Source organism: Homarus americanus, unplaced genomic scaffold (genome assembly GCF_018991925.1).
Source record: "Homarus americanus isolate GMGI-L3 unplaced genomic scaffold, GMGI_Hamer_2.0 scaffold23578, whole genome shotgun sequence".
Lineage (NCBI taxonomy): Eukaryota > Metazoa > Arthropoda > Malacostraca > Decapoda > Nephropidae > Homarus > Homarus americanus.
Genome location: NW_024733231.1, coordinates 4,154,331 through 4,179,424, shown reverse-complemented (window position 1 = coordinate 4,179,424; position 25,094 = coordinate 4,154,331). Strand labels below are relative to the sequence as shown.

The 25,094-nt window shown below is 37.0% G+C and overlaps 1 protein-coding gene across 9 annotated transcripts; it reads right to left on the bottom strand.

Annotated features, from left to right (window-relative positions):
* Nucleotides 1-5,686: 5,686 nt before the first annotated feature.
* LOC121869566 (interleukin enhancer-binding factor 2 homolog) lies at nucleotides 5,687-23,227 on the bottom strand. Of its 9 annotated transcripts, none has more exons than XM_042370969.1 (9): nucleotides 23,134-23,227; nucleotides 21,043-21,238; nucleotides 20,576-20,713; nucleotides 20,149-20,317; nucleotides 19,524-19,692; nucleotides 19,063-19,183; nucleotides 15,442-15,571; nucleotides 14,547-14,699; nucleotides 5,687-10,647 (listed from the first exon to the last, which is right to left on the bottom strand). In XM_042370969.1, exons 2-9 carry the CDS (start codon nucleotides 21,223-21,225, stop codon nucleotides 10,499-10,501), a joined length of 1,212 nt encoding a protein of 403 aa, XP_042226903.1. In that variant the 5' UTR covers nucleotides 21,226-21,238; nucleotides 23,134-23,227; the 3' UTR covers nucleotides 5,687-10,498. The 9 variants fall into 9 exon arrangements, with proteins under 9 accessions (XP_042226903.1, XP_042226905.1, XP_042226904.1 ...); XM_042370971.1 differs by having other exon boundaries at nucleotides 23,121-23,198; XM_042370970.1 differs by having other exon boundaries at nucleotides 23,090-23,194.
* Nucleotides 23,228-25,094: the final 1,867 nt, after the last annotated feature.

Sequence of the window (25,094 nt, the reverse complement as noted above, 5' to 3'; positions counted from 1 at the left end):
CCCACTGAGTAGTTATTGTGAAATACCCAGTACTGTATCTATATCTGTAGGCTAGGCACAGTATAGGAACCTTGAAATGTCCATAGTTGGACATAATGAATTATAACATGTACTTTAATGACAAGAGGAGGACAGTAAATCATATGAAATATGTTGTCTAGTCATGAGGATATTATTAAAGTTCTTGAATAGCTACATAAATAAGAACTGTTAATGTATATTCAGTACCCTTAGTACAACAGGGATACTTATGTATGTTCACTCCCTACTGTACTGTACAGTGATAATGCTCTGCATTTGTAATCATGAGACCCAGGTTTTTGCTCAGGGCTAGGCAAGGTTGGTGGGTTGTTATTTACTATGGTATGCACAAGGCCGGTCACTGTCGCAGCCAACGTGACTGATATTGAACCCTCCTGCCTAGGTGGTGCCATCCAGCAGAGGAGATCAAAACAAAGTTCTTATTATTAATTGTGGGTTAAGTCATTTGTGGCATATTTTTTATATAAACTCATAGGAAAAAAGTTGTTCTTTTGATTACAAAACAAAAATTTGATATTGAAAGCATATTGATGCTATAAAGTGATACCGAAAGATTCACACAAAATATCTAATTTTAGCGTCATTTTTATATATCGACCTAATGAATGTTGTCACTACACAGCTGTGAGAACTAACTTCATTAACAACATAAGTATTGTAGCACATAATGTCTGTATAGACAACCTTCACATCTGAGTCCCTTATGTGGCCAGACCACACACCAGCCAATTTGACAATCCATGTCCCACCATATTCTGTGGTAGATGATACAGCCGACTTAGGGGAGACATTTTATAAATATACTGTATATGCATATGTATGTGTGTATGCACAGTATATACATACATGTATATATGTACTATACAAATGTGTGTGTATGTATAGTTAGAAAATTATAATAATTGCATTATACTTACCTTAACATGCCTTATGTTCTGAAACCCATGACAAAGAATTTGGGTAAAGTTCCCTGTTCAGATTCGAACCTCGAAACTTTGCTGCCACTTTACCCAAGTTCTTCATGGGTTTAGGAACATCACACTAGGGAGGTGTAACATGACTTTTCTTTTTACTATATACAGTACTGTATATACTGTGTGTGTATGTATTATATATAAGTACATCTGATAAGACTGAATGACCAATAAGGGGAATCTGTATTATGCTTGATTTTAGTTACCGAACCCTATGACAGGGTGAAGCTTGTAAGACTGAAACTGTGTGTGTGCAAGAAACACAATTATTGGCATTTACTGAATATTCTAGTCGGCTTGTTGTGACTAGTAAATTACTTAATCAATAAAAAGAATGGTGGTGAACATTTTATGATGTCAGAGATTGTCGAGTAAAAATAGTGTAATACTGTTGGCTAAAGTCAGTATAGTGTCTCCTCTCAGGTGGCTGTGTCTCTACCCATGTGCCCATAGACCAAAGTTTTCTTACACTTGTACAGTCAATTTGCATTTGCCATTTAATTTGTGCCACTTTATTTAGTGCATCTGAATTTGTTTCGTTATGGATGCATTTTAATTCTTTAATTAACTTTGATTATTTACTTAGTATGTATAATAAATTGTTGGACTTAGGTCACAAGTAAACTATTGATAAATATGTTTAGAGGTAGAACAGAAGGATCAAAAATGTAATTAAGTTCAGGATTTTATTTAAAAGTATTTCAAATGTGCTATTTCTCTAGTATATAAAATTCTGGTGAAAATGAATGATTGACAAAATCATGTGATGTTTTGTGCACTCAAAATTGCTAAATTCTTACATTGTCACATGTATTTATATGTACAATGACTTGTTTATTTCCTAGGTCACATGTTTGGTGTTGATTATTATATTCTATGTCAAGTTAGTGACATTTATCTGTTCTGCCTCTCGGCTAAGTTCAGTATCTGGACTATCAGTACTGAGTAGGCATCTCTTTCTTAGATACGATAGACGTCTTTGTAGACTTTAAAAACATCTTTTACGTAGAAACCATATCAGATTATGTTGTAACAATTTTTCTTTTCACTTTATTTATTTTATTTTTTTATTTTTGTATTTTTTTTCATTTTATTTGCTTTAAATAAAAAAAAAATCTATCAGGTATTTTTATGAAACCCCCAGAAAAAAAAAATATATATATATAAATATGTATATCTTTTTTTGGTGTTTGAGGCATAAAACGCTTGGCCAGGTGCCTTTAGAATGTTTGGGCATAGCCTTGGTTGTCTTTTGGGGTGTTTGAGAACCCAAGGCTATAGCCTTGAATGTCTTTTGGGGTGTTTGGGGCACCCAAGGCTATATGTGTGTCTTTTTGGGATGTTTGGGGCACCAAGGCTATACCTTGGGTGTCTTTGTAAGAGTGTTTGGGGCATAGCCTTGGAGTGTGTCTTTCGGGGTGTTTGAGGCACCAAGGCTTAACTCTTGAGGCCTGTCTTTGGGGTGTTTAGGCACCCAAGGCTATACATGTTGTCTTTTTGGGTGTTTGAGGCATAGCCTTGGGTGTCTTTAGGTGTTTGAGGCCCAAGGCTTGAACATGAGTGTCTTTTAGGGTGTTGAGGCACCCTAGGCTATAGCCTGGTGCCTCAAACCTTAAACTTCTATACTGGGCCTCAAAACACTAAAACACACAAAACTATGCCTAAACCTGCCAAGGCTATACTCAAACATCCCAAAAACACAGGCCTGGCAGCAGGTGCCTCAAGCATCCCAAACTGCTGCTTGGGTGCCTCAAACACCTAAAAAGACACACAAGGCTTCTTGGGTGCCTCAAACATCTCAAAAAAGACACCAAGCTATAGCCTTGGGTGCCTCAAACATCCAAAAAAAACACACCAAGGCTATAGCCTGGGTGCCTAAACTACCAAAAGACACAAGGCTATAGCCTGGTGCCTCAAACATCCCAAAAACACACAAAGCTATGGCCTTGGGTGCCTCAAACTCCCAAAGACACACAAGGCTATAGTCTTGGGTGCCTCAGCTACCCAAAAAGGCTCCCAGGCTATAGCCTTGGGTGCCTCACTTACAAAAGACACCCAAGGCTATAGCCTGGTGCCTCAACTACAAAAAAAAGACACCCAAGGTTATAGCCTTGGGTGCCTCAAAGCATCCCAAAAGACACCCAGCTGCAGCCTTGGGTGCCTCACACCCAAAAAAAGACACAGGCTATGGCATGGGTGCCTCAGCTACCCAAAAAGAACACCCAAGGCTATAGCCTTGGGTGCCTCAAACCCAAGACACCCAAGGCTATAGCCGGGTGCCTCAAACATCCCAAGACACCCAGGGCTATAGCCTTGGGTGCCTCAATGCCCAAAGACACCCAAGGCTATGGCCTGGTGCCTCAAGCAATCCCAAAAAAGACACAAGGCTATGGCCTTGGGTGCCTACTTCCCAAAAAAGACACTAGGCTATAGCCTTGGGTGCTAACTACCCAAAAAGAGAGACACAGGCTGTAGCCTGGTGCCTCAAACATCCCAAAAAGACACACAGGCTATAGCCTTGGGCCTCAATACCAGACACACAAGGCTATAGCCTTGGGTGCCTCAAGCTTTCAAAAAAAAGACACACAAGGCTATGCCTTAAACTGCTCCAAAAGACACAGGCTGGCCCAGGTGCTAAACATCCCAAAAGACACTCGGGTATGTGGGTTCTCATACCAAAAAAAGACACACAAGTTATAGCCTTGGGTGCCTCAAACCTCAAAGACAAAGGCTATAGCCTTGGGTGCCTCAAACTATCCCAAAAGACACACAAGGCTATAGCCTTGGGTGCCTCAAACTACCCAAAAAGACACACAAGGCTATAGCCTTGGGTGCCTCAACTTTCTAAAAGACACCCAAGGCTATAGCCTTGGGTGCTCACTATCAAGAGCACCCAGGCTATAGCCTTGGGTGCTACTTCCCAAAAAGACACAAGGCTATAGCCTTGGGTGCTCAAACATCCCAAAAAACACACAAGGCTATAGCCTTGGGTGCCTCAACTCTGAGCTATAGTCTTGGGTGCCTCAAACTTCACAAACACCCAAGGCTATAGCCTTGGGTGCCTCAACTCCTCAAGACACCCAAGGCTGTGGGTCAAATCAACACCAAGACACCCAGGTTATAGCCTTGGGTGCCTCAACTATCCCAAAAACCACCTGGGCTTAGCCTTGGGTGCCTCAACTTCTCCCAAAAAGACACACAGGCTATAGCCTGGTGCCTCAACTTACCCAAAAAAGACACACAAGGCTATGACGGTGCCTCCCAGGTTGCCTTGGGTGCCTCAACATCTAAAAGGCATAGCGGTCTTTTACCAAAAAGGACACAAGGCTATAGCCTTGGGTGCCTCAACATCTAAAAAGCACAGGCTATGTGGGTGCCTCAAACTACCCAAAAGACACACAAGGCTATGGTGTGGTGCCTCAAACACCAAAAATAGGCTACTTGGGTGTCAGCTGCAAAAGAGACACAAGGCTATAGCCTTGGGTGCCTCAAACATCCCAAAAAAGACACCCAAGGCTATAGCCTTGGGTGCCTCAAACACCCCAAAAAAGACACACAAGGCTATAGCCTTGGGTGCCTCAAACACCCCAAAAAAGACACACAAGGCTATAGCCTTGGGTGCCTCAAACATCCCAAAAAAGACACCCAAGGCTATAGCCTTGGGTGCCTCAAACACCCCAAAAAAGACACCCAAGGTTATAGCCTTGGGTGCCTCAAACATCCCAAAAAAGACACCCAAGGCTATAGCCTTGGGTGCTATAGCCTTGGGTGCCTCAAACACCCCAAAAAAGACACACAAGGCTATAGCCTTGGGTGCCCCAAACACCCCAAAAAAGAGACACAAGGCTATAGCCTTGGGTGCCTCAAACATCCCAAAAAAGACACACAAGGCTATAGCCTTGGGTGCCTCAAACACCCCAAAAAAGACACACAAGGCTATAGCCTTGGGTGCCTCAAACACCCCAAAAAAGGCTCCCAAGGCTATAGCCTTGGGTGCCTCAAACACCCCAAAAAAGACACCCAAGGCTATAGCCTTGGGTGCCTCAAACACCCCAAAAAAGACACACAAGGCTATAGCCTTGGGTGCCTCAAACACCCCAAAAAGACACCCAAGGCTATGCCTCAAACACCCCAAAAAAGGCACCCAAGCCTTGGGTGCCTCAAGCACCCCAAAAAAGACACCCAAGGCTTTAGCCTTGGGTCCTCAAACACCCAAATTTGCCATTAAATGACACCAAGGCTCTATATAGTTTTGGTTACCTGAAATGCTTCTTAGGTGGAGCTCAAAACTGCTTGCACATCTCTTCAGAGGGCTGTAGCTTTTGCAAAGTAAGGAGGAGGAACTTTGCCATCTTACTAGTAACCAGTCCAAAAATGTTCCAACCAAACCTGCACATGTCGGTTAACATAAAAAAAATGTGATGACGACAGCTCTAATAACAAGCCTTTAATGATAACATATGACTATCCACCGTACTGAAGGAGTTCCATCATAAAAACATATCTTTTGCAACACTCACTTTATTTGCAAGAAATAGAAATCTCCATAAGTAGAGAGAAGTTTTATAGAAATAAGAAATAAATAAACTTTTATTTGTGAAATTCTAAGTAATTACTAAACAAACTTTCAACTTTCATTTGCATATGTCCAAGGGATTAAAAAATCTACGTCATTTTAAAATACATTCATTATTCAGAGACTCAAGACATCACTTTTTCCCCATACAAGACAATCTTTATAAAGTCCATGCAGTACAGTGATACTCTCAAATATTCCTAAAGTCAGGCTTATAAATCAACAACCACAATTCATCCTGGCAGTGTTAGAGCATTTCCAACTTGCTTGCTGCTCACATTCAAAGTGTTACAGCCGTAAGAGAACTGGTACTCAAATTTGTTCTTTTCAAAAGATCAGTCTCCATTGCTTTCTACCAAAATCAACAAGACACACACAACAAGTAGGTCAAAATTGAAATGGTACACATGCTACTTTAAAACTTAGTTGAGAGAGTACTACTTGCAACAATGTGACAGTGCTTGGTTGTCATCAAAACCCAAAACCAAGCAGTAATTACTCCCCATAGAAGTTACAGTCTAATCGGAAAATGCAATGACACGTGCCAAATTTTCAAGGGCATTTCTCATTATCCAATCGTCATACTATTTCCCTCAGGGCACAAAATTACTTCATCACATCATTTAGCTTTTCTGCTCACATCTATATACTGAATATCTACAACTACAAGCAAAGAAAATTCTTATATATGGACCTATCATCCAATAATCATTTCTCTTCACTTGGCTGGCACATGTAGAATCCTTTTCAAAGCACTTTGGTACACTAAAAGGAAACTTGAATGACAACCAATTGATTTGGTTCTCTTAAATCATTTGCCTTGTTCTAAAACACTACTGGTTGAATAATTATGTTGATATAACCAAGATTATTTCCAATACAGTAGGTGTATATTGTAAATGATTTATCAGTTGCCAATAATAAAGTCAAATCATATAAGTTTTCTCTCAAATCACAATTTTTTTTTAAAGAGGTGAAAACTAAATTGCCATAATAAATTTACTCAAACCTCACTTAGCTCTACCCCTTAAAATACTGATACATTATAGAGCTCATTATCCTGGATAAAAAAACAATCCACACAGCACTTCTACAGTTACACAATACACAAGAGGACACAGTGCTCGCTGAGGGAGCACACCACCACTAATGACAGCCTCGTACACTGAGCCAACCAGTGCTCATCTCAGTTTTGAAAGCAGCCCCCTGACCATTGTTTACTCTGCCTTGTTCTCTCTCTACCTAATTTTTTAATGTATATTTGTCAGCATTTCATACCATAATCTGTAGAAAAATGCCTTCAAGTGTTTAGGCTGGAAATGTGACAAAAAGCATCACTTTAAATGTTAAATGCAAGTGTCAAGGCAGATAAACATACGGTGGATGCGAGTCACACATTACACTTGGCTATATCAACCATCAATTTTCCATGCTTCCAAAATTATGTTTACTATCTCGATTATTAACGCATTACTAATACTCACAAAGTAGCCCTCATTTATCATTTATACATAAGAATTAACACTGCCAGGAATACATTTCCATACATACAGTGGTATAACGACCCCTTTTAGCAGATTTAATTAGTGCTCACTTCCCTAGGAACATACCTAGAACACTAAGTGAGGTATGAGTGAACAGTACAAGGAACCAATTGCATTATTACTTTCATGCCGGCCAACCTATACCATGCACGAAATACTTGTAAGAAAATATTTTAGTAAATAAAAAGATAAAGTATGAATACAGTTATCAGACAACAATATTCAACACCAATTTCCTAAAGCCAACACAATCCAATGTAAATAACAAACTAAGATTCAACTTGATTTTCTGAGAAGATATGCTCCTCTTACCTTATTATTCCAAGCTGACCAATCAGCGTGCTTAAGCCACTTCTGTCTTACTTCCTCCTAAAACACTCCGCTGCTAATCAAGCCCTGTGTTCTATACTTCAGTCTCAACTGGGATCCTGGCCCATTCCATAAATATATAATAGGGAGAAATATTAACATAGTCTTCTTGGAAAACTTGCCCTCCACATCTCTCTGGCTAGACAAAGAACTAAACCTGACAAATAAAAGGAAGTTTAGGGTGGACAGCTAATGTGACCCAATGCATATAAAGTACTTCAAAATTAAATGCAAATACTTTTAAGGACTGTCAGTAATGAAAAGTTGGACATCACCTTAAATTACTAGATTTGTGCCTCCATTCAGCAACACACTATTTGATCTGAAAATCCAGTCAGGCAATAGGAGCATTGTAACACTACTCAAACCAGGATATTCTATATAATTTGAAAGAAAAGTGCTGAGGTAAGAACTTTTTGTGAAAGAAAGCACTCATAAATAGGGTACAGCCAACCAACTACAACTATGAGAATCATAATGAAAAGTTTAGTTGCAACCACAAAAAGCTGGTTTTGTCACAAACAAATATTGTACAGTAACTCACAATCAGTTTTTCTTGTTTCTATTAACTGCTCAACAGATCACATTCTTCCAATTATAAAATAATATTTTGAAGTTATACTTTCAATTTTAACAGTCCCCACAACCAAGATAAGAACAAGGATGAAAATGCAGTAACGTGGGTCTGAAGATATAACAGTACCATCTATGGCTGGAGCATCAAATGTTGCACCTGCACCTGAGCAGCCAACAATTAACTTCATATAAGTACAGATTAGTTGATCTTTGCAACTATATTTGGCAACATCATCCCTTTGGCTTTGCCTTAACTACTTACATGTAAAGGTAGTACTACTGTTATCACTACCTCTGCAACCACATGAATCTCAGCCCAGCAGATCAGTTCTCTGTTTAAGGTCTGTCACCCTCACTTTGAAACATTCTGTATGAAATCACAATAACTGATGAAACTCAGTTATAACAATCTTCATGAGAGCTGTCAACTAATGGGAATAAACAGGCAACCAGACCCACTTGAACCTATAATCCACTAATCTTCAACTCATGTTGTGTGAAACAAAGTAAATCTAAGCTCAGCACCTTGAATATTTCCTTACTGCCGATTTTCATTGGTCTGTGAAATTCCTGTCTCTATGTACCTCCAGTGTCAATTTCTTACTACCATTGCATGGTCACTGGCTATTCCTCTGGAAATTCCAGATCACACTAGTAATGAATAAACTGTGAGCTAGATATGCAGACATGTTGTGCATTCTACCGCATATTGTATGATTTACAATAAAACATTGAAGATTATTGTACTCTAGTGCAGTGTGAAGGTATGAGGGAGACAAAACAACACATTTGACCGAGTCAGCTCGTTAATTTATAAGAACCCAGCACAATATCAGTGACCTATTCTTGTGGATGGAGGTGCTGCTACTGTGTGGTATTAAGTTGTGTGAAGTGACAGGAAATACAGTAACCAGTTGAATATTTTGGAGTTGGTGTTTTGGAAGGGGAAAACTACAGCAGAACAGACGTGTGACAGTTGTTGGAGAGACAGTGTGTGTGATGCCACACACTGTACCACCACAATAACATATGACTTCCAGGAGTGACAAACCACAAATAAAGAAAGGACCAGAGACCAAAGCAGTGGGGACAAACTGTCTACTAGTGTTACAATAAGCAAAGTGAAGTTTCTAAACATTTAAATGATGCAAAACTTAACAGAAGTCACTTGAGGATGAAATTTATATATCATATTTCCTATGAGATTTCATTCATGCCCGACTTTGTTGAGCTGCCAACAAAATAATGCTGATAAGCAAATAAAAGTAAAGTTTCATAATGTTACTTCACACCATATACTTTATAAAAATCATTCTGGTAAAATATTTGAGACATACTTTAGTTTGTTTGTAATTTCATATATCAACTTTAATCACATCTAATCAGAAATGCCCTCAACAGGTTACTACAAATCAAGATCAGACCACGATCTGAAAACCGAGTTTCTGGACAAACCAATTTTCAAATTAACTTAAGAGCAGTTTTTCAAAGTTTTTAAGTTTACAGGAGAAAAGAAGTTACACAGAGTAAGTGTAAATGTTTCTCCTACTCCTTGACTCGACAAAACATGGTGCTCACATAAGACAGTTTCCTTGTTGACTGGACTGTTAACAACTAGAGAGCACTGCACTCTGACCTCTCCTCAGGCTTGTATAAGAAACCTTGACACCAAGTCTCCGTCTTTCATCAAAGGGCTGGAATCTGAATTGGTATCAACCCTAAGCCCCGGGTTAGGGTGCTGCTGGCAGTACCCCCCACACAGGGTTAAATCGAGAAAAAATCAATATTTCCAAAATAAAAAAAGGGGGGGGGGGGGAATAGTCGGACGTTTTGGAACGTCACCCGGGGCCTAAGGGTTAACAATATAATACATAGGACTTAGAACTGCAACATGTTTATACTGTATCTTTTTTATTTTAAAAACAATTTTCATTACAATACAAAGTTATAATAAAAAAATATTCAGTAAATAAAAGGTTAATTATCATGACACCATTAAATTTGATAATCTGGAATATTTTACTTGATTTCCATTTAAGATTTATGAAAACTCAAAGATTCACACAGATGTCCTTAACTAAACTAAAACAAAAATCCCCATGGAATCTGACCTATAGTAGTATTACAGATGGCAGGAATTAGCATTGTTCAACATACATCTTGCTTTAGGAGGGATCTTATCACTAGGTTTTCTAACCTAACAGTTTTAAAATCTAATACAGTATTGACGTACATCAAGAATAAAAACACAAAAATATAAATAATTCCCTTCACTTGTACATTATTATTCTCAGTAACAAATTTTTACTTCTACAAAAAAAATGAGATACCTGTTTAAACATGTTGAAATCTCAGTCCAAAACACAGTTCTAATTACTGAAGAAGAATCCCCTTTACTCTTTTCTTCTTTTGTCTTCTTAATTATCTGTTGTCTCCATTGGGTCATCATCAGCGTCCATGTTATCTGTGTCATCGTCCTGGGGGGGTCGCTCAGGAGGCTTCTCGTACGCTTTTTCTAGTGCCGACACCACAACGCCGTCCCACACTGACATTTCACTTGCTATACCTGCAACACAAAATTAAGAATGTAATCTAGGAAGCACATGTGTATTATGTCACACCTTCTTTAATGCATCTATCAATAGATTCACTGGTCTGGAAAACCTGGAAACGTCAGGGAATTTTATAAATAAACCTGAAATTTTATGTGAATTCAATTCAACTTTAAATATATTGTTATTTTGACAGCAATATTACCATAAATTAATGATGTACTATATAATAGGTAAGTAATTAAACTTTTAGGAATAAATTCCAGTAAATAGTCCACTCCAATACTGTACTGAATTATTTGTGTACCTATGATATTTCATGCCAGTGATCAAATATTATAGATTATACTTTATCTATTAATGCTGCAATGATTATTGTCAGAGATGAATTGTTCTTATAATTAAGTGAATTTATCTAAGTGGATTATTCCACACATTTATCATAAGTCATTTTGGTGGATCAGGAGTGATTTTTCGTTTTTGCCGGATTTCCGGAGTTTTTGAAACGTCCAGGTCGACCCACGTGAATCTCACAAATCCGAGGAGAAAAATATGGGGGGAGGGTCAAGATCTTAGCCGATGTTCATCACTAGCCCTAATGATCATCATGATAATAACTGGTTAAATACAATAGTCAGACAGCTTTCTGTTACTGGTATTTAGCCAGAAAATCACAGGTACATACTTTAATTAATACAGTGGTCCCTCGGTTAACGAACGCCTCGGTTAACGAAATTTCGGTTAACGAACTGCCTCCCATAAGACTCTTAAATTCAGATAACGAACAAAAATTCGGTTAACGAATTTCTTACGAACCGACCTCAACATGTTTTCGCTTGCACTGGCCGGTCAACCAGCTTTAGTATTAGTCCGCCAATACATAAATCGGTTCTAGGGCTTAAATTCCTTACTATTTTAGGAAATATCAAGAAGTTTATACTATTCAATAATTTTAAAAGTTTAATATTCAATTTTTTAGTCATTTTAACAATTATTGAACATAATTGAAGGTAAAGTGACTAGTTTAAAGCGCGGCATCCAGCCTCTTAACACAGCAAACAGGCGTTAGTCTCTCTCTGTTTTCACTGGAGGTAACATCTTACTTGAGACTCTCTTCAACTAAATGCTTTTTTCTGTGTTTCCAAGCAAATTATTGGTCATTTTGAAATATATTTTACATATTGACAATATATAATGCAGTGCAGTGTTGATTTAAAGAAAATAATCTTGAAATACACCAAGAGAACTAAAATTTTATGGGTGAAATGGTGCCATGGGGTGACTTCTCTTCCACCCCAATGCCTTCTCTTCTTCCTTCTCCTCCACCCCCATTCTAATTCCCATCATCATCATCATCATCATCCAGGAGCCTTCTACATACACACCTCAAAGTAAGTGAACTTTTCTACCATTTTTGTTGAATTTAGGCAATTTTCGGTGAGCTGGAACCAATTACCCAAAAACCCACTGAAACAATGGTTTCGGTTCACGAATTTTTCGGTTAACGAACAACCTGCTGGAACGGATTGTGTTCGTTAACCGAGGGACCACTGTACTTAAATTCATAGCTGTATAATAATTTTTCTGTCAGATTAGCTTGGGGTGTGTCCCGAAAGGGTCTCAAATTTCTTGATTAATATCATATATATCATCTTTAAATTTCCCAATAGTATATACAGGGGTACAGTACATATTATTGAAAACCTCCAATTTTATTATTGTCGTAATAAATACGGAATTAATGAACCTAAAATGTTTCCAAATTTACACACGGAAAAACTGGAAAAGCCAGAGAATTTTGTTTTATCTGGCCAGTAGACACCCTGATTGAAATAATGTTATTAAAATCTTCCAAGCATCATTACAGCCACTTAATTACACCGCAATCGAATCGTGGACCATATACGTACAGTACAGTATTTGGAATCAGCATACTCAGGGGTACCTACAGGGTATACTGTGATTTTCAGCGAAATCTAATTTTGGGCTGAAACCACTCTCCATAGGTAACATCTCATTTTTTTGCACATAATGGTTGTTGACTTATTCTTAAAAATTTTTTTAAATAAATATAGTGCATATACAGTAGATGCATAAGTAGTCCTCTGTATACACTAAAACCATAGATTCTCTTAGTGTTTAAAGGATTGTAACTCTGTCAAATGCCATTAAAATTAGATGAAAAATAATAAGTGATCATATTTGGTAGCTAGTATCAATGAAGAAGCATCATGGACAGTAAGGAGAGAACAATTATTTATGCATCAACAAGAACAGTCCCCTTCACTAGTGTGTTTACAGGGGTTCGTCATTTAAACATTCCACAAATCATAATCTTTGAAATATTTGTTTTAATATTGTTTTACTTTGATTCCATAGTATGTTTACTATTGTGAGTTTCCTTCTGTCGAATGTAAACAAACACACGGTTGCCACACTACACAAAACCTGACGAGCCCCTGTAAACGCATTAGTGAAGGGGACTGTACAAGTACCTGAGAATTTAACTCCTAGAAAGCAAAGTTCCTCATATGAGACCACAAGTGTGTCAATTTTAGCATTCATAAAGCACTTCAAGAGTCCCCAGTACACCTCACATTACAGACACCTCAACAGAGCTCTCAGTTACATAAGTTATTTTGGAAAACGCACATTCATCACAGTTAATGGAATACACTCACCCCTCACTGTTCACTAGGGTTACGTTCTAGAAATTACCGTGAATCTAAAAATCTGTTTTAACTATTATCGTAGAGTACTTAACTTTTTTTACACACACGCCTACTGTACATGTAGGGTACATTTACACATAAATAAAAAACTAATTAAATAGTGCTCATTTTTACTTAAAACCCTTTAACTATCATATACTGTATGTGTATATTAATGCAGTAAATAAATAGTAAAAGTACAGAAGTTATGTGAGGGAGGAAGGAGGGAGGGTAATTGCCCCACACTCTGATTTATGAAGAGAAGTTGTCTGTTATTGTGTACCTGTTATTGGGTAAGATTGGTCTTTGCTTCACAAACTTCCTCCTAACAACTGCTTTTACGCATTACTCTTGAATTATGAGGCACAACAGTGTTCTTGTACTAAATTTTCTTATGCTGCAGTTCCTTGTGAAGTGGTTCTCTTACTTAAGACTTTATTGTCAGTTTTTTATATTTCTTCTACTTCTAAAAAGTCTACCTTCACACTAAACTCATCCACTAATTCTAGGGCTTCCTCTGGTCTATAATACAAATCGTTCCTTGCTGATGTGAGAGGTGTGGAGGACCCAATGGAGGGGTTCATAAGACCAAGGCACGTGCATCTTCCATGGTTAAAGAAAAGCAAAAAAAAATCTTAGCACAGAGGCTTTGAGGCAGCAGCCAGAGTATACGGGGAACAGCTATCATGTATGAAGGAGTGGTTAATAGACAATTCAAACTGAGGCACAAAAGATGAGACCTATGACAGTGGCTTGAAGCATTACTGAGCTAAATTACAGAATAGACAGAGAACTACTGAGAAATAAATAGATGGTCAGAGAGACAAGGTGATTACTACTGTATATGATTCCCCATTTAAAGACCTATTAAACAATGGTACTACTGTATACAAGAAGAAGGTGAGTAGAAAATATATATAAATTGTAAGTTCCCATACTGGTAGAGTCGGTGTCAAGTGGAAATTAACAAGTAGCATTAATATGAACACCCAGTGACAGCATCTAATATTTACCTTGACTCCTACTCTGTCAGTGGATAAAGGGAGATTACAGAATCCTAAAGTAAGAGGAAGAGCAGAGCAAGAACCATGTAGAACGTGACAAGAAATGCTAAGATAACAAGAACCATATTTGCTCACACAGTGCAAGACCCAAAATGGAAAAAACGAAAAAAAAAAAAAATCAGGGTTAAAAGAACTTACTTGAATTGCCCTCTAGCCCCAGGATCTGCTTGTAGCCACCGTGGGAGAGTACCCGTAATAGTGTCTGCGCTGTTAAACATACCAGGTCCTGTTGTTCCAGGGTCATTGCTGTGTGTACACGAATGTTACCACCCTCACACGGATCACTGATGCCTGCAGATAAAGTGTCTATGATCGGGTTGGTACCTTCACTTCTTAATGCAAGAAATACTTCCTAATTATAAACTTGTCTAAAATGATATTCTACACTGATATTATGTTCAAAGTTGGACAAAAATATATATCAAAATGCTCCTTTGAAAACCGTATGATTTTGAGATACAAGTTATAGCTCTAATATTTACTACACATTAATAATTATAATACTGTAATTATACTGTGAACAATAATTCCATATTCTTTTAAGGCACAATTGTTGAGTAAAGTGAAAGAAGCGAACACTCTATAACTTTTACAGTATATACAGTATCATGATGTGATAAAACTTGGGGTAAATTCACAGTTTCTCCTGAGCTACTGACGCCGAAGAATGAGTACAGTACAGCACATCATACACCTCACTACGAACTGAGTCATTCAATGGCAGTGTTGTTTAACCTGCAATATTTCTTAAAGAGACAAATATATCCTCAAATAAAACACTGTCATTTCTCCCTAGCATTTAGTATCTCAGTATATTGTACAGTACAGTATTTGCCATTTCAGACATTGGTAAATAACCCCAAGACACTGTGTAAATACTTATGTGAGGCAAAATAGAAAACCCTAAAACAAAAAAAAATAATTTTTATCTTCCTCTTTAACTTCATATAACCAAATAAGATCAAAATTCAGATCCAACAGGAATAGTTTCTCAAGTTTAAATATAACATCAAGTTGTAGGTTGACTTATTACCTTTAACTACGTACTCACCTGCAGATCCAGGTAGGAAAAGACCTGCGGCAAGTAGCTGTAAACACCGTCGGAATGCAGAGTTGATTGGGAGAGCTTGTCTACTGGGGTTGTTCAAAATAGCGTAATGTGCCTGAAGATACACATAAAGAAAAGGGGGAAGACAGACATTAGATCAATTATCTGATATATATATATATATATATATATATATATATATATATATATATATATATATATATATATATATATATATATATATATATATATATATATATATATATATATATATATATATATATATATATATATATATATATATATATATACAGTACATCTTGGCTTTTATCTGACACACCATTAGTAATCTTTAAGCCAAGGAAAAAATGCTACTACAGTCGACCCTCGTTAATTCGGATCCCTTTAATCCGGATTTCGGATAATTCGGACAAAATCTGAACTTTTTTTTTTTTTTTAGATTTGTAGGAATATTACCTACGCGGACCTTAACCTAAAATGCTGGTCCACCCACTGCTGGGATAAAACACCAGCATCTTTTTGGTTAAATGTAACATCACCACTAGTGTAGGGGGGGATGCAACTTTTAGCTTCAGACATGAAAAATATTTACCATTTACTGCCAGTAAACAATGGAAACGTAAAATATGTACCAATTAGTAATGAAAAGTTGTGCAGTTCCTTCAGCAAATGAAGCTCACCAACTTACAATAGGCTAAATTACCTTACAACGTGTTTTCAGTAGTCTATGTTGAAGTTCTTAGCACAGGCTAACTTATCATATCATATACGGTATCACAGTTCTCATTGATCTACAAAAAATACCGGTAATAAAAACCTTTTCGATATTTCACACTTAATATAATAACCGGTAATCTACTTCAACCTCCTATTGTTTACAACGAAGCATGACGCACCACCAGCTGTTGAGTATCAGCTAGACGGTACACGTGTTTTTCGAATCGTTTTCAGTTAAAAAGCTGTTACATCACATGTATATTTTACCTTAACTGTGCCTAAATAAATATATTCTCGGAAATACATAGTAGTTTTGTTGAAACGTGATGTATTTTAATGTAAAATAGGATAAAATACATGACGAAAACAAAAGTTTTTACCTAACCTTCCGATGTTCAAGAGAAGTTACTCGTTTTTTAATAGTTTTTGGTTAAAATACTGTTATATTACAATGGTATTCTATTCATGCTGTGCTTGATATAATACATTCACGGAAATGTAATATTTTTGCTGAAATGACGTACGTATTAGTGGAAAGTGGGATAAAATCGTGACGAAAACAATGACTTTCGCTTTCTTTCGTTCAAAAGATGTTACCGTAATCGCTTTTCGATTGGTTTTCAGTTAAAAAACTGTTGTATTACAATAATATTCTAACCTAATTGACTTGAATAAATACTACGATACCATATTTCTGAATATTTTCATTAAAATCCATCCAAATCATTTCCCTTGTCATCGTCTGCAGCACCAAACAGCTTCTCCCAGTCTTCTCCTTGAACATGGCTAGAGGGTACGTGTTTTTCGAATCATTTTCAGTTAAAAAACTGTTACATCACACGTATATTTTACCTAAACTGGAAAAGAATGAATATATTCTCGGAAATAAATAGTAGTTTTGCTGAAACGTGATGTATTTACCTAAGCTTCCGATGTTCTTGAGATGTTATTCGTTTTTTTAATAGTTTTCGGTTAAAATACTGTTATATTACAGTGATATTTTATTCATACTGTGTTTGATATAATACATTCACGGAAATGTAATATTCTTGCTGAAATTACGTACGTATTACAGTGAAAAGTGGGATAAAATCGTGACGAAAACAATGACTGAAATATAATGCAATATTAACCCCTAAATCGGTTAATTTGGACAATCGGCTAAAACGGACACCCTTCCCCCCCTATTAGTCCGAATTAACGAGGGTCGACTGTATTTAGTTGACCTGACAGATGCTATTTCGATGCCAATTCGTTAAAGTTCATGGAAAAAATCAGGGATAACAAGAGGCTTCGTAAATAAATAAACACACGGCTTCCTTCGTCATCTAAGCTCAGGTATCACATATAAAGTGTTTCTGCTCTGTTGTGCATTACCCTAATTGAAAGTCTTGATCCTAAATGCAATGTTTTCTTTGTGTGGTGTTGTTTTAAGTTATTCAAAATCATGTCACAAAGCTACGTAAAATTGCTAGATACTGTATTATGAATTAGCTATAAAAATATACTTATTGTAAATGCAAATTATGTTTATTCAAAGCTAAAAATATCTTAAATAAACAAGCTTTACTCAGCAATGGCTCGAAAGATTTTTCACTAGTTTAAAATAAATATCCATACCTACTTATCCAAAAACTCTAAGCCATGCCAAGCTGAACCATAATTTGTTCTTTGTCTTTATGGTAGTTATCAAAGCCCTTACATTAAATATACCCAGGCTAAGCTTCACTTGTACTTGGTATGTAAAATTTGTCCAATAAAGAATGTCCTCGGGTAACATACGTCCAGCATACGAACAATCGACCGATACTAACCCCATAAAGTCTGTTATTTAAAAATCTATCATAAGTACAACTGATCGTAGTAACAAATGAAAACTAGTTTGCGTGGCAGAGCATAGTGGAGTGTCACCCAGCCACGCACCTTGTACTCCTTACGCTTGTCTGGCTAACGTGTGTGTGTGTGTGCATTTTTTTATCATTAACTCCATTTTTCTGCCTTCATCATGGCTCCTGTATGAAATTTGATCCAAATCCACAGTATGACCCCAAATGCCAAAATCTAAGGTAATAGGTCAGGATTATTTTTGACGTCAAACAAAATTTTTTGAAAAATGAAAATTAAAGTGTTCATATAATATAGAATATATTTATAAGAAAATGTATATTAAGGTGATTTAAAACTTACTGGTAAAGTGCAATTGAATTTTTAAATTACTCTATTTTATCATTCTATTTCTTCTTTTCTCTTAAATTAAGTGATTTTCGGTGTATATAAGGACTTAGGCTATGATACAGTGGGATTTTAAACATTGTTCTGTAATTATTGAGAACATCCGTATGAACGGAACTCGTATGTAACCCAGGGAAAGCCTGTAATCAATCAGTACACAGAATGATTGAAACTGATAAAATAATAACTCACAGAAAAGAGCAACACAGTTTGAAAATGGCATCATGGTTTGTTACCCGAGATATGTTACTGCCTGATTCATATTGTGATTTTATAAAGAATACAGTAAAACCCCAAATTTAAGTGGTACAGGTTCACTCTTTTATCTGGCAACCCTGTGACCAGTGCCATGACATATGAAAGAAATTCTGGTTAAACTGAAGGTTGATAACTAATGCCTCATAATGTTTGGAATTTCTTAGTAGCTACACAAATTAGACACATTATAATGAATACATCTTATAAGTACATGTGACAATACTGTAATATTTAATAAATGCATAATGAAATAAAACAATGAATGAAAAGTAAGTAAATTCACAAAACCTAGGCAACACAAAATCATAATTGGGCACATGTAATCATAACACGGATAAACCAATGTCCCGAGAATGACTAAACTCGTTATATACTCACAAGCAGATCCAACATCCACGGCGACAGAGGCTCAAAACCGTCAAAACGCCCGCGGAGATCTCGTAGTAATCGGATAAGAACTTTAATCGTGGAGTGATGGGCATTCTCTTCGAACCAGCGGCTGAGGATGAAACGAAATCACATTAACCTTCCGGAAGACATTTTGTGGACAAACGTAAATAATTGCTCAAGAGACCTAAATAGATTAAAATTAGGACTAAGACGACCGAAGATTAAAAATACCAATAGGTTGATGCATAAAACATTAAATATAATAACTGGATAAGTTCAGTATAACAAACCACTAAAACATCCTCAAAACATGAACTTTCTACAGATATATAATTAACTTGTATAGCACAGGTATATTGAGTGTTTACCTGCGCCCCCCCCCCCAATAAACATACCCACAAACACATAACAAAGGTTAATTGATATAGATGACTGATGTATCTATCTACCTGTGTCTGATAGCAGCTAGGTGTGACTGAAGAATTTTTTGGTCAAGGTGAAGCTCTGGATCCAACTTGCGCAGGTTCTGGTGGATGGTGGTGACTAACACACGCACGGTGGCCTCACTGTTGCTGATCTCAAACCCTCGGTCGTTGGGAAGCATTGTTAATACCAGCACTGTAGGTGAAAAGTGTGTTTAATACCACAACAGTACAAAGAAAGGCGTGTTTGACCCTCAGGCCTCAGGTGACGTTCCAGAAAGTCAGACTAGCGCGCCCCGGTGACGTTCCAGAACGTCCGCCTATTTTCCCGCCTTTTCTTTTTAAGTTGATTTTTTTTCACGATTTAACCCCGCAGGGAAGGGGGGGTACTGCCAGCAGCACCCTAACCCGGGGCTTAAGGGTTAATACCTAGTGACAATAATACCAGCCAAAATAATTTGCATGGAATATTTGTGTAATTGACAACTCAACTCAACTGGCATATGGGACACAAACTTTGCTAAGTAATGACACACCAAATACAGTATACTGTACCCCAAAGTTACTACATGGTTCTACAGTCAGATAATAGCAGAGATATAAAACCACATTAGCAGTGCAGGAGGAAAAACAACTAAATGTACAGGCTTACCTTCCTGTGGCTCCTGAGTACGCAGATCATCGCAGACCTTCTTACCCAGTGCTTCAACCGCCTCTTTCGTGGGCAGCGTCTTGAGAATAACGACAATATCCGCCACGTTATGACCCGTCATCATTGTGCCCTTCTTATACGAGCCCACCTGGCGCACCTCTTCAATTTGCTGCAGAGGTTAACATGAGTGTATTATCACTGTGGCTTATATAGCTAAAGGAGTTAGTGTACTTAACCCTAACATCAAACTATACTTCAATCATTAAAGTGCACTTAAACATAACATCAATTTATATCACACAAAATAACATGTCTGATGAGAAGCTATGGATCACTGAATCATATAAAAAAATTATAAAACAAACAAAACACAACATACAAGGGAAAATCACCCACCCAACAGGCAATTGGCGTGCAACGAACTTACGGAACTTACGCATGCGTCAAAATTGCCCGGATCAACAATTAGATTGTCCATCACAGCTTGGATTTTTGTGACTAGGTTTAGCACAGCAGCCTGCTCAGCTGGTGTTGGTGATAGGTCAGCATTTCTCTTGAGAAGAGCCTACATGTGGATAATGGAATTTATATTACAGTAAGTCACAATTGAAGAGTTCAGTAAGCAATGGAAAAGCTAAATCATGCCCCCATAAAACCTAAACCATGAACTAATTTCGTAAACCAACGAGAGGAGATGATAACAGTTTCCTCCCGGGGCGTAAGGCCTGCTATCACGGTGCTGGAACTATATATTATGGTGGGAGAGAGTCCCACTCAGTTACAGCACACATATGTAAATAGGATAAAAGACCTCAGAGTCCATACTAAACAGGCCTTCTAATATTAACTGAGCTCCTGCACTAAATATTCTTCTCTGAACTTCTCTGAACCTACCTGTGTAAATGCTGACTCATCTGGAGCTGGCTTGACTCTGGGGAATGCAGACTCACAGAGAACCATGTCGAAGGGAAGTCGTGGAACAAATTGCTTCATTTTGGGTCCAAAGTGTGGACCAGGTCCCATGGGACGCATCATGCCTCCTCTCATTCCTCGGCCACGTCCTCGGGTCATTACCATGTCTTGTCAACACCTTTTAACACAAAATTATTACTTATTTCAACTTATCTTTATTAGAAAGGTAAATATCTAACATTAACTTAGAAACATTAAACCTATGAAGTTGTACTGAACTTAAAATGTTAACGAAATTAAATATCATTTGAAGATTAGACACCCCAGCTTATTTCACCTGATGATGAAACACCCTAATGCTATATTCGGTACTTGCATGTTATACATTACAACAAACATATCAGTTACCCCCACGTCATATATAGAGTACAAGAATACTGTACTGAGATTAATTTAAAAGTTAATGACGATTATTAAGTGGACGAAACACATGGGAATATATCAGATACAGTACGGTAATGTAATAGAATTCACACACCAAAATTAAAATAAAAAATAAAAAGACTGTACTGTATTAGTAAGGCAAACAATATTTCAGATACTAACTATAGTACAGTGATTATGAGTGACTACAGCTATGAATCAGTATATGAATGCAATTGGATACCTTTCACAAAGTAATTTTAAGGGATGAACAGTCAATGCCACCTTGATAACATCAGTCATGGACATAAGGAGCAGCACGATATACAGTAATTAATAAGCTTAACTCTTGTCTTACAGAATGCACTACATGGAGCCTACAGTTAGAAAATGGGCAACTTATAGATGGAAACTGTATTCTTAAATGAGATGAGTAACACACACACTGTATCTAAAATAGCAACTTTCTCGGCAAAAGTGTAATTACAGGACTTAGAAGTACAGGGAAAGTGAGGTAAAAAAATGAAAAATAAGTAACAAAACCAAACGACTCAAATTTCAAATACATGACTAACCTAACCCAAGAAACAAGAAAGACCTGACCTAACCTACCATCCAGGGGTAGTGTGTAAACCTAACCTAACCCAACAACACAAAAGAAAAAACAAAGGATCCTAAAGAAACCAAACCAAAAATAAAAAATATAAAAATTTCCGATAAAAACGTAAGTTCTGCTGATTGGTCAAACAGCAGCAAACAATATATATTCCCATGAACTTGTATTCTAAGCAAAATCAAAGTGAAATAACTCTTAAACTATATATTTCCGACAGATAGGCTATATAATACCATTTTTTTCTCTATCTCTCTATATATGAATCAATATAAAGTCCCGTGCAATGGTTACTATGAAATATCAACAGAAATAATTAATGTTCTGTCATTAACTGCTGTACAATGGGTAATTAAAGCACATAATTGGTCCTATTATATACATTATCTTCTGTACACTAATTCCCTATAGTTGTTAATTAAGAGCGGAAACATTGTAAAGTATACTGTTAACGGGTAGGGGGACACTGACTTGGCAGGGGGACACCGACTTGGCAGGGGGACACCGACTTGGCAGGGGGGACACTGACTTGGCAGGGGGACACCGACTTGGCAGGGGGACACCGACTTGAATGGGGGTAAAAATCAACTAGTAAAGGGGTACACATTGACTAATCAGAGGGACACACTAAGAAAGGGGGGGAAACATGAGAGATAACGAGACACATCATATAGGAGGGAGGAAGGGGGGAACACATCTACCAAGACACGTACAAGAGCAACACGACCCTAATCCACACACCCCCTCCCCCAACTCACACTCACAAACACCCTAAAATAACACACAAACATCAAACTGACAATTATAAACGTTGTGATTCATTATTAAACAACACTACGAAGAAAAAAAAATTCCATTCGGCTTCCTATTTCCCCCTCATGTCCTGTTATCCGCCTCAGCGTGAACTTTTTCCTTGGCATACACCTCACATCGATAAAGAGAGGCCTGTAAAAGTATCATGCATGTCTCAAGTGCACGTTTATTATAACTCACAACAACTGGTAAAGATAAATAAGTTGATTACAATGTGTTGACACCTTTTTATGCGACGCCGGGTCCAAAATCAAAACAACATGGCTAAAGATGGTTCCTATAATACCTCCTTCGTTATTTCCAGTCGACATGTTTTCAATCTCAAGAGAAATATTAAAATTATGTATAATATTCTTTAATTATTTTATGTGTATATGGTACGCATTTATTCTTCTGTTTAAATACAACAGAATCAGAATGAATTTTTGTTAAAGAACTTACTTTATTCTTCTCATTGTTAGAAGTTTATTGGAAAAACAGATGATATGAGTCATGCGTCTGAAACTTATTATCATTATTACTAAAATCGTATACCCAATTTGTCTATTACACTACCACATACGCTTTAATAATTGTTTCTCAAATAATTATTATAAGAAAGACTAATGAACATATCGATATGAAAAAATAATCAATACTAATTTACCAGAGGAGCACGTCACAAAAGCCCATCTTGAAATATAATGCATTATATTGTCCAATGTGATTTATAGACGTACTTACTTATATTACTTATGTTCATGTTGGACGGTATCATGACTGTTGATTCAGGTCAATGTTCATCAGTGCATGACAGTAATCAATGTGAGAGGAGTCGGAGCTGATTACAGGAAAAGGCATTGTAGTGTTAAAATAATACCACGAATAAAACCGTGAAATTATTTATTTTTGAATTTTGAACTCTTGTAAGTGGAATGATTTACCAAACACATCTAAAGCTACTCTAAGATCATTTTATAAGTTTAGATTATTTTAGTTGAATTATGAATTGAGTATTAAAGGAAATAAGGATTCAGCATATTTGTTCGTATTATTTTTAACATTAACCATCTTGGTATAATTCACCAAGATGACACTGGTGTAATGCGGTGTGGGGATGCTACCCCAGGACGCTGGGTTCAAAGGGGCGCCAATTTAAAAACTAATTTACCCAGAATTTCGCCATTCCCATAGCAGTAGCAGTGTCTTTTTTAAGTGCAGAATAAATTACGAAAATCTATGGTAAGCACCACATTGGTTCTGATAACAGAGCAATTCATTTTAAAAATGTTGTTCTTTTATATATGTTGTTTCCAATATATAAAAAATACTATCCCGTGGACGAAATAAATAAATATATCATTGTAGCAAATAAAATACTGTACACACAATTATGGCGACCTCTGATAGGCTGAAAATGCGCGCGTTATGGATACTGTATTCATTTACTACACAAATCTGTTTCTACAATACTGTACTCGCCTATGTGTGTGTGTGTATGCCTGACTACGTAATGGTAAATGTGTTTATATTCTGTTTCTAGTCGTCAAGTTCAAAAACACAAGCCAAGGTATTTTCGCGCCTTTTTACAATCAATGCATTTCCATCCACCGAAGTGACACATACTCTGGTAAGGCACATTCAACAGTTATTTGTTGTCTTTTACTATCTTATTGACAATGTCATCGGTCAGAAATATATTTATATATTCAATGTGATGTGCATGATGATTAGGTATAGTGCCAGGTCCCATACTGCGTGGCATTAACGTAAACTTTGAACCACTTTCAATTCTCTGGGGATAAACAGGAACACATGCATATTAGAGACGGGATCATTCCCTTCACTATCACTTATCAGTGTATCGCCATTCGAATTTTTGGTGTCTAACACCTGAAAATGACCATTGGAATCTGTGTCACTCATTTTCTAAAACCACTTATATATAAATCACTGAAGACTAGTACAGATTGAGGGCGATAAAACGTAACTCAGAACTAAGAGCAGGAGCGGCCAAAGATCGCTTTCAAAGAAGCACAAACAAACAAATTGTGAGCCTGTAAATGAATGATAAATGTGGTAAGGTCATATAATCTTCAATTTTTAATGGCCAATGATTCTCTCGCAGGCTAAAAATACCCACGCAAATAAGGTAATGACAAGGATTAATTATTTCATTCCCCAGCTCCTACACGGTTACTCGGGG

Excerpts from the sequence above, each read along its gene's own strand:
- LOC121869566 (XM_042370969.1), bottom strand. The coding sequence starts at position 21,225 with ATGGTAATGACCCGAGGACGTGGCCGAGGAATGAGAGGAGGCATGATG. Across the intron at positions 19,693-20,148 it reads TACTCAGGAGCCACAGGAAG|TGCTGGTATTAACAATGCTT; the intron begins GTAAGCCTGTAC and ends TTTCACCTACAG. Across the intron at positions 19,184-19,523 it reads CTAGCTGCTATCAGACACAG|CCGCTGGTTCGAAGAGAATG; the intron begins GTAGATAGATAC and ends TTTCATCCTCAG.